Below are 10,687 nucleotides of genomic sequence, written 5' to 3'. Positions count from 1 at the left end.
ATCCAAATACCTTGGAGGGTTTAATTATGAGTTAGATTACTCTATTTATGTGGAAACATTTAACACTTCCAATTCATCAGGTTTTATTGGGTATATTACACCTGGGGACAAACTGTTTCACAAGCAAAGCTATTTGTGTGTCTCTTTAGTGTTTCTCACTGAAGTGTATTTTCCTATATTATTCTACCAAACTGATGAAGGAGTGCAAAATGCTATTTGTAATGCTGTTATGGTGCTGTAGATGTTACATCTTGATGAAATAAATCAGTACGAACATAAATAATGACCAACTAGAAATGTCATGTCAACTAAAATCCAACCACTATGGTCAATTTAAAGGAGCAGCACATATCAATTTGGAAATGAAACCCTTAAGAGTCTGGCCAAGCTATAAGATTTACAGTTAGTTTTATACCTTTCAATTTAAAAATATGTCAGAAATTACTGATCACGTTTTTTAAGACTACCGTTTCATGTTTGAAGCCACAGAGAGGACATTAGGACAACTCGTTTAATTCAAACTGAAATTACCTTTGTATCTTTTAACAAAAGCTTCTATACTTCTATATATAGTATTACTATCTGGGCACACATATGCTATTCGTGCTGCTCATTTGGCTGCACTGAGAGTTAATTGATTACAGTGATGTTATCGGTCACAGTAGACCTATTTTTCAATGGTCTCACTTACAAAAAATAAGTTTATTGAAGTGTGCTACCAGTATACTTCTTTTAAACTTAAAATAAGAGAGTATACTTTCAGTTTACTTTTTATGTACTTATCAGAGATAAACTTAACAAAAGTATACATAAGTATACTTGGCTTATACTGACAAGTATACAGAAAAGTCTAAGTATACTTGGCTCATACTGACAAGTATACAAAAAAGTCTAAGTATACTTGGATCATACTGACAAGTATACAGAAAAGTCTAAGTATACTAATACTGATAAGTATACAGAAAAGTCTAAGTATACTTGGCTCATACTGACAAGTATACAGAAAAGTCTAAGTATACTAATACTGATAAGTATACAGAAAAGTCTAAGTATACTTGGCTCATACTGACAAGTATACAGAAAAGTCTAAGTATACTTGGCTTAAACTGACAAGTATACAGAAAAGTCTAAGTATACTTGGCTTATACCGACAAGTATACAGAAAAGTCTAAGTATACTTGGCTCATACTGACAAGTTCACAGAAAAGTCTGAGTATACTTGGCTTATACTGACAAGTATACAGAAAAGTCTGAGTATACTTGGCTCATACTGACAAGTATACAGAAAAGTCTACTTGGCACATACTGACAAGTTTACAGAAAAGTCTAAGTATACTTGGCTCATACTGACAAGTATACAGAAAAGTCTAAGTACACTTGGCACATACTGACAAGTATACAGAAAAGTCTAAGTATACTTGGCTTATACTGACAAGTATACAGAAAAGTATAGGTATACTTGGCTTATAGGCCAACTTGTACTTAATCTTTTGATCGAGATATAGGCTACTTAAAAAAAGTTGCCTATAATTAAGTATTCTTGCCTTATAGGCCTACAGAGATGTATACTTGACTTGTAGTTGTGCCTTTTTCTTGATAGAGTAGCCTATTCAGAGGAAGTTAATTAGCATATATGTACCAAATGGAATGGAAATTTGCATTTGTGTGACACTTTGCTTGCTCCAACGGAGATGCAGGTTGGACTCACCATAGCAGCAGCAGCTGAGTCAAGACTGACAGAGACAGCCACTATATGGCAGGAAGTGTAGTGATTTTTTATTTCAAAATAAAAGCATATATATTCAAGAAAAAGGGTCGCTGTGTTTAGAAGCAATGCAAAAGTATCCTCCGAACATTTGAAATCATGTTTGAGCAAAAAAACATGTTTAGTGAAAGGAGAGTGGAAAGAAACATTCAATGGATGAATTGTGAAACTTTTAATCCGGAAGTTGTGTTGTTTCATTCCAGCTGACTTGACTGCATTGAGGAGTCGCTCTTTTTGACCATTGGCCATCAGATAAGAGGTTCAAGCCGACACATTCCTCCGCAGATCACAACTGAAGCCACATTTCTAAAGATGGATTGCTCAGAGGAGGTTCAGTCTGTGTCTGAGGATCAAACAGCTCAAATGGAGCTAAAGAAGGGAATGTCGATTTTCATTGATGTAAGTAAAAACATTTTTTTAATCATTATTTATATTACCAAATGTATTTCATTTTAAATAATGCAAAACTTAAACATAATGCAGGACTATATTATAATTTTTTCCAAGCAATCTATAGCCAAAACATTTTTTTTATATAGATTTTTTATTATTTGATTTTTTTTTTTTAAATTAATGCAAAAACTTAAGCATAGTGCAGGTCTATATCATAATTTTTCCAAGCAATCTCTAACCCAAAACATATTTTTTTTATAGATTTTTTATTATTTGATATTTTTTTTAATTATTGCAAAAAACCTTAAGCATAATGCAGGACTATATTATAATTTTCCAAGCAATATATAGCCAGAAAAAATATTTTTTTTATAGATTTTTTTTTTATTATTGCATTATAAGAAAGAGATGCATTTTCATTTTCCAATTTATGTTTCAATGATTTGTATGTTTTGGATCACCAATATGCATGCATGGTGCAGAGTTTTTTTCTTGTTTTATACAATTAATTAATATGACAAGGCTGACCTTTAATTTGGCTTCATGATGTAAGGATTTCAAAGGCTGGCAATCCATTTTTATGTCAGTGGTCAAGTTGATGAAATATTTATGGTTTGATAAAAGCCAGGGTGTTACCTTCCACAGCCAAATCTACAGTAGCTCAATTAGGCAAAAACATATTGATATTCAGAACTTTTTGAATCTAAAATGTTTTTAAAATGTTGAAGAATACCATATTCCCAACACTTATAGATCTCCCTCAGATGATGAGGATTTAAATATTAAAATCACATCTTATATGCATCAGTATACAGCTAATGATGTTTCCTATCACGGAACTGCATTCTGCCTGGGTACCCACCACCTCATTATATTCCTCCCTCATTCCTCCACTCTTTCATTGGCTTGTGTTGTCTCAACTATAAACCTGTTGGCTGCCTTCAGTGTGTGAGAGAGAGACAGGGGAGGATGGATGCACACATGAGAGCCACGACTTATTAAAGGTGGAAAGCCGTACAACATCAAATGTCTCACTGATGTTGAACAGGTTCTTTGTCTTCTGGCAGGGAATAAAACCTCTGCTTGTCTTCAGAGGCGAGTTGGTCGTCAGAGTGTTGCTTCTGTTGTTTCTTGACATCTCCCATCTCCTCAGTTGGGTGTGTGTGTCATTAAAACACACATGCTGACTCCAAACAGTCATTTCATCCTGGAGCAGGTTAGATGTGCTCCATGTGTGTTTTTCTTTGTGATTTCTGAGGCTGCTGTGGTGCCAGACGTCCACTTTGTTAACAGACAATACAGGGAGGGAAAACAATCCAGAAGGACCATCAGACTTCTATTCTTGGTTAAATTAATTCATTTTTACTCATCAGATGTAAATTATTAATTAGGATGAGATGATGAGATGATTAGACCCAGCCGGAGTTGTCAGTGTGAGCTGGTATCTGAATGACCAAATCCAATCAGCCCACAATTTATAACTGATTTTCAATAATATAATTTGCATGAATGTCACACATGAGTTAATACGAACAGAAAGAGCAGATGCTCTGTAGAAGAGTTTGGAGAGCAGATAAAAGCAGGGCTATAATTAGTCTGTCGATTCATTGTTTGGTTTATAAAATATCAGAAAAACATGAAACAGTCATATTGCATTATCTTAAAGTCCAGGGTGATGTCATAGATTGTCTTGTTTTGTCAGACCAGCTGCCCAAAAACCAAAAATCTGAAATTTACTATAATTTGAGACAAGAAAAATCAGCAAATTCTCACATTTGAGAAGCAGAAACATAACATATAGTATATTGTACACATTGGAGTTGAGACCACCATTTGTTTGTATGACTGCACACTAACTCTTTTCATGTAAAGTTAACACGTGTCGTAAATTATAACCCTGCTGACACACACTTTCACACATCATGCAAGATATTCACTCAAGCTGGAATCACACGGTCAAACCACATCAAATTGAGTGTTTTTAGTTAAGGAACAAATGGAAATCAGGAGACCCTGCATGACATTAAAAATTATTTTCTTGGCACGCTTCAGAATTCCTTATTTGCATGGCGTGCTATGCTTCATTATTCATTAAATGTCCGTCCCTCGCTGTAAACAATTTGAGGTCTTTGAGGTCATGCATCAAGATAAGAAGTCATCCCACATGTTTGTTTTAACTTTGTTCTGTCACACCAGCAGCTCAAAAGCCAAAAATATTCAATTTACTATAATTTGAGATAAGAAAATCATCAAATTCTCACATTTGAGAAGCAGAAACATTGCATTTGTTGTGCTTAAAAACTGTTTTCATTAATCAATTATTAATACGAAGGCATGGAGAAGTGATGATTGATTGTTTTAACTTTGTGTATTTTTTCCATTTTCCCTTATTTGTGTATGTATTTAATGACCTGGGTGGCAAGACTGCTGTTGCATACACCTGCCTTGCAGAGATAAAGTAGTCGACTAATTGGTCATTTTGGTCTGAATCGACTAAGATTTCTTTAGTTGATTAGTTGTTGTTTTTTTTGCTTTTTTCATGCTGAAAGACTTTTTTCCAAGAAACTTATGAGCACATCTCTGATAAACACAAGATTGAAGAAAGTGGTGCTTTTGTGTGATTCTTTGTGGAGAAACTCAGATTTACAGATCTGTCGATTACAAAATCATATGAGTGTTAATCAACTAAGAATGTCTTTGGTCGAGGACAGCCCTAGAAATTAGAGACGGACAAGAGATGAGTAAAAGGTAGAACTGAGATCGAGGCAGATGGAATTTGGGGACAGCAGAAGAGGCGACAAAGACTGATTAGCAGGAAGGAAAATTAGAACAAATTATGTAAGTCAGAACACACGACAGACTGCCAAGAGCTAGAAGAAGGTGGGTGGATATTTTTCACGAGTATTTTTACCCCCTTTGTGACACAGAGCTGAAGTCCCCAAGCTAGGAAAGTCCAAAGAGGGAAGGATGGCATTTTAAAATTTAGATCTTTGCACATTCAGTGTTAGATAGTGATAATGTGTAAATAGACTCAAAGACGGTTCAGAATCTTCTTCACAAGTACAAACTCGATAAGAAGAGAAAGTAGGCAGTGCTATTTCGAGGTGGTTGGAGCCTTTTAAAGCTGATGTGGTCATTGCCACTCTGCCTTTCATCTCGTCTGGACTCTGGGACAGCACTATCAATAATTTAATGACACACTGCTTTTGAGAGTGTGATCGATGATCCCTCCCCACACACACACACACACACTTATTTTAACTTTGATGATATGAAACCCTTTTTGACATCCCTCTTTTTTGCTTTTCTCTTTACAGATTTTACGGAGAGCTGATAAAAACGGTAAATATTGCACCAAAGGGCTCCCTGCAGACTCTCACACACACAGACACACTCTCCGCTGTCTCTGGCATTACTTCAACCTTTCTTTCTCGTGTGTGAAAACCTACTTTCTCAATGAAATTCAGATCATGTCTCTCTACTGATACTCTTTCAGTTTCCATGGAAACAGGATATTGACCATGCCCACTGAGGTTCAGTATCAGAGCATTAAGGAAGAAAGTCGTAAAAAAAAAAAAGAAGTATCAGTTACACATTTCTATCATGGCAGTTCACGCTTAATGAGGTTTACGGCAAATTCTGCTATCGTTTCACCTCCACTATCTTGTGCAGCATTATCATAATATGCAATATAAACATAAAAAAATACATAGTTTATTTTGTTGTTTACTATAGCAGGAGTCTGAATCTGGGAAATCTCTATCTTAGCACACAGGCCTTGCATTATAATTTACTGAGTCTGATTTATTCAGTCAAGTCAGTCTGACCAGACTGTTTGTGTGCAGTCAAAAATGAAATAAAATTCCTTTGAATTACAGTAATAACATTTTTAAATATGTTATATTTGTAATGAATCACAAAGATCACATATAGGTTTCTGTTTATACAGTACACCTACTGTATGGATACATTATCTAAATAACTAATATATAATTCAATTTATAGCACTGAAATACAAATAAAAGTGTAGATGCACTTCGTTTTTTTTCTGCCTCTATGAATCAATTAAAAGAATAGTTTGACATTTTGGGAAATATACTGTTGTTGCCTAGATGAGAAGATCGATACCACACATATTGTCTGTACAGTAAATATGAACTATCGCCAGCTGCTGGTTAGTTTATCTTAGCATAAAGACTGAAAACATGTGCAACAAAATACACCTCTGCAGCTGACTGATTGACAATTTAACTGTCATTTTTTTTTTTTTTAAGTGTAATAATACAATTCACAGTTTCACAGGAGGTTATGTGTCGGACCATATTTGTTGGCCAGGACCAGAAACTTCCTGAAGCCTCCGCTGGTTGCCTGGCAACTGTTCCCTGCCAAGAAATAGTCCAGCATATAACACCCTGTAAAACGGCAAATTATCGTTTTTACACTTTTCACTGATTGAACAAACAAGTTAATTAGTGAGTTTTAGAGGTGCTGGTAGAAAGATATTTTTTTATATATACATATCTTTGGACAGAGCCAGGCTAGCTGTTTCCCCCTTTTTCCAGTGTTTATGCTAAGCTAAGCTCACTGGCTGCTCCATATTTAATGTACAGATAAATCTGAGAGTGGTATCGATCTTATCTACTACTACTACTACTACTACTACTGCTACTACTACTACTACCGCTACTACTACTACTGCTACTACTACTACCGCTACTACTACTACTACTACTACTACTACTACTCTTACTACTACTACTACTACCGCTACTACTACTACTACTACTACTGCTCCTGCTGCTGTTCCTACTGTCTCTACTACTACTACTACTCTTACTACTACTACTACTACTACCGCTACTACTACTACTACTACTGCTCCTGCTCCTTCTGCTACTACTACTACTACTGCTACTACTACTACTGCTCCTGCTGCTGTTCCTACTACTACTACTACTACTACTACTACTACTCTTACTACTACTACTACTGCTACTACTACTACTACCACTACTACTACTACTACTACTACTACTACTACTACTACTACTACTGCTCCTGCTCCTTCTGCTACTACTACTACTGTTACTGCTACTCCTACTACTACTTTCCACCCAAATACCACTTTCTGTGTAACGACTTATACATTTCAAAGGTTCATTCAGTGAAAATACAATTTCTGTCCAAGCACTTATAGTTTTAAAGGTTTATTTCACCCAATACTACTCTCTCTCTTCCTCTCTCTCTCTCACTCTCTTTGTGTTTATCAATGCAGTTCATCTGTGTGATATACATACAAAGCATTTCTTCTTTCTGCCTATTCAGGAAAATTCTAATTTACCACTTTTGACAGTATTACACTCTAGCTTCCAGCTTTTCTAGCAATGTATTTCAGCTTTTAGCTTCTTTAGCTAATGCAGTTCAGCTTCCAACTCTGCCAGTTGTACATTTCATCTTCTAGGGTTTTCAGCAGTGCAGTGCAATGCATTTGAGCTTTAATATTTTTAGGCAAGTTATTTCACATTTTTTGCATTTTCAGCAATGCTTTGCATTAATTTCAGCTGTCAGCATTCCCACGCATTTTCAGCAGGAAATGCATTTTCTAGTTTAAATATATCATTTTTTCATTAATGGCCTTGAAATGCAAATAAAAGCATAGTTACACTGTAATACCACAGTAAGAAATGTTATCCGAGGGAGACAAGATGCCTCTATGGATCATTTCATCTTGACACACACTCTGCCCAAGCAAGATTGTGCTAGGCACATTAAGCACGCTCTGATGAACGTTTTTATGTAATGAAAACTGAAATCCCAAATTCAAAATGGTCCATCGTTTTCTCTTTTCATTTGCATACAGAAGGAGGGTAAAAACAACAATGTGCTGATTTAATTTTGGAACCTCAAAGTGCACATATATATATAGTATGTCATACAGATTGGAGATGAGACCACCATGTGTTTGTACGACAGCACACTGACAGGATCTTTTTGTGTTAAGTTAACACGTGTCGTAAATTGTAACCCCTCTGAGACACACTTTCACACATCATGCTGAATATTCACACAAGCTGGTGTCACACGGTCAAACCACATCAAATTGAGTGTTTTTTTAGTTAAGGAACAAATGGAAATCAGGTTTGGAGACACTGCATGACTTCAAAAATTATTTTCTCTACACGCAATAATAGCTAATCAGAAATCCTTATTCACAAGGCGTGATTTGCTGCATTATTCATTAAATGTCCGTCCCTCGCTGTGAATGATCAGAGGTCTTGTCATGCAGCAAGATAAGAAGCCATCCCACATTTTACTGCAAACAGCAGCACTTATATGTCATCAAGTGATTCACTGTGTGCTTGATTTATGTGCGTTGTCTTTGTGCGTCTCTCTTGCTCACATATGTGACATGACAGACTGAACATTGACCTCCAGAGCAGCAGGTCAACAGTGAACACTTAAAGATCAGCCACCTCACGACACGCAAACAGACAGAAACTACTGCGGCCAGAACTGTGTGGAAGAATATATCGTCTGTGGTTGATTGTATTAATTTTGCTGCAGGATGTTCAGTTTGGGGCTCCTCATTTTGCAATTCTGTTTATTTTCACCTCATGAATATTTCACACAGCTTGGGCCTTTTTTATTATTCTAAGCATAATTGCAGAGCCTCAAAGCTTAAAAATGACTGATTCTTTTAGATTACCATCAAGTTGGTCTGATGGAACAAACAGTGATGACCCTTTGTTGTTTATTATAATAATAATAATAATAATAATAATAATAATAATAAAAACAAGGAAGAATGTTTCACTGTGGAGTTATTTTGTTTTATTACTGCTTTTCCATTGTGAAGGGAATTTGATTCAGCCCCTGTAGTTTATAACATATTGCATCTTATCTTAGTTATCACCCGCAGTTTCATCGGCTTAGGAGGTGGACTTTAATTCTTAATAAAAGTTATTACACCTATTTTCTTATGGGATGATGAGGAATTAAATCTGTGCTATACTGACCACCTTCTAATCGTTTCACCACGTGATACATTTCATTACATTTTTTATGTCCAGATACAAACCAGATCGCTCATTTGAACCAAAACGTCTTTGATTTAAGAGGAGACACTTCAGGCAAAAACACTGTCTTTCATGCACTGATCAATTTTTTGATTTTGAGCTATTCCATAGCATGTCTTCTTTCAGACTAGTGGAAAGAAAATACCCAACATACACATTTAGGTGTTTATTTTACTACTTTGTCTATTTGCATCTGTAGATTTCTCCTAAATTCATCAAAGGTTAGCATTAAGTAATGCCTTATTTGCATATTTAAACATAACATTTCAGAAAACTTGTCATACAAAAGATAATTGTCTTAACGTAAGTAATCAGTTTGGGGAAGTTTCATGGTGATATCTATTAGTTAACAATTTTACCCCATTCACCGGTAGTGTCTTCAAAATGTAGTGAATTTTACAATCCATATCTTTAAAGGCCGTTTTCTCAAAATTAGTTTTTTCTCACTCTGAGCCAGAAATCTCCACTTCAGTATCACTTACATACACCAAACTTTCCAGTTTCATTCCTATCTATATTCCAAGACAGAGGGGTTTGTTCATAAATCATTCATAGCCTGATTTATAGAACATTTTATTCCTACAAACATGGTAAAAATATACTTTTTTATGGCTTTTCACAGTATTTTCTGATCTATGTAGTGATAAAAAGAGATATCCAAAATCCCCTTTGGAAAAACCTTTGACTCTAATATGTCAACAAAATGAAACAATCATTTTGAACCTGGCTTTATCCTACGTTCAGATTTCTGTTATGGAAATGTATGCAAGTTAGCACAAATTTGTTTAGATAATGTCTCATTTGCATATTTAAACATACATTTTCAGAAAACTTGCAATACAAAAAAATAACTGTCTTAATGTAAGTAATCAACTGGGGAAGTTTCATTATGATATCTATTAGTTAAGTTTTTTCTTTTAATCTAATTCACCTGGGGTGCCTCTTGAATAAGGAGTCTTTTAGAAACCTCGAAAGGACGTTGCTGTCCTGACGCCATGTTGACAAGTTGCATTTGTGCTCCGTCCCCAGATGATGGAAAGCTCTCCTTCGATGAGTTCAAATCCTACTTCTCTGATGGAGTCTTGACGGCTGAGGAATTGAAGGAGCTCTTCCACACAATTGACACTCACAACACAGAGTAAGTCAATTCATTGCTCTATCTATTCAGTATTTTATTCCATGGAGGACAGAGTTGAGATATGGATGATGGAGGAGAGGTAGGTGACGATGATGTAACGGCAGCTTTCAGCCTTTTGTATCTTTGTTTTAACTTTTGTTCTAACTTGAATTACAACTTTCTAGTGAAAAACCCAGTGTACTCACACATCCAGGAAGCAGGGAAATCACACACAGCAGATTATTCTAATCCCAAGGAAACATCTTAGACCAGTCCATTACCGACCTTATGTTCTAATTACACGACACAATACAATGCTTGTTTCCATCCAAAGTA

At 35.6% G+C, this 10,687-nt stretch overlaps 1 protein-coding gene across 1 annotated transcript in view; it reads left to right on the top strand.

Moving 5' to 3' along the window:
* The first annotated feature begins 1,963 nt into the window (after positions 1-1,963).
* Positions 1,964-10,687, top strand: part of necab1 (N-terminal EF-hand calcium binding protein 1) — a 36,747-nt gene continuing 28,023 nt past the window's right edge. The window contains exons 1-3 of the mRNA XM_037795986.1: positions 1,964-2,164; positions 5,476-5,500; positions 10,264-10,372. Coding sequence (XP_037651914.1) covers positions 2,078-2,164; positions 5,476-5,500; positions 10,264-10,372 — 221 coding nt within the window. The 5' untranslated portion in view covers positions 1,964-2,077. The remainder of the gene's footprint in view (positions 2,165-5,475; positions 5,501-10,263; positions 10,373-10,687) is intronic.

The sequence above is a fragment of the Sebastes umbrosus genome, chromosome 15, assembly GCF_015220745.1.
Source record: "Sebastes umbrosus isolate fSebUmb1 chromosome 15, fSebUmb1.pri, whole genome shotgun sequence".
Taxonomy (NCBI): Eukaryota; Metazoa; Chordata; class Actinopteri; order Perciformes; family Sebastidae; genus Sebastes; species Sebastes umbrosus.
The sequence above is the reverse complement of the archived record's forward strand: the minus strand, read 5'-3'. Positions and strand labels throughout refer to the sequence as shown.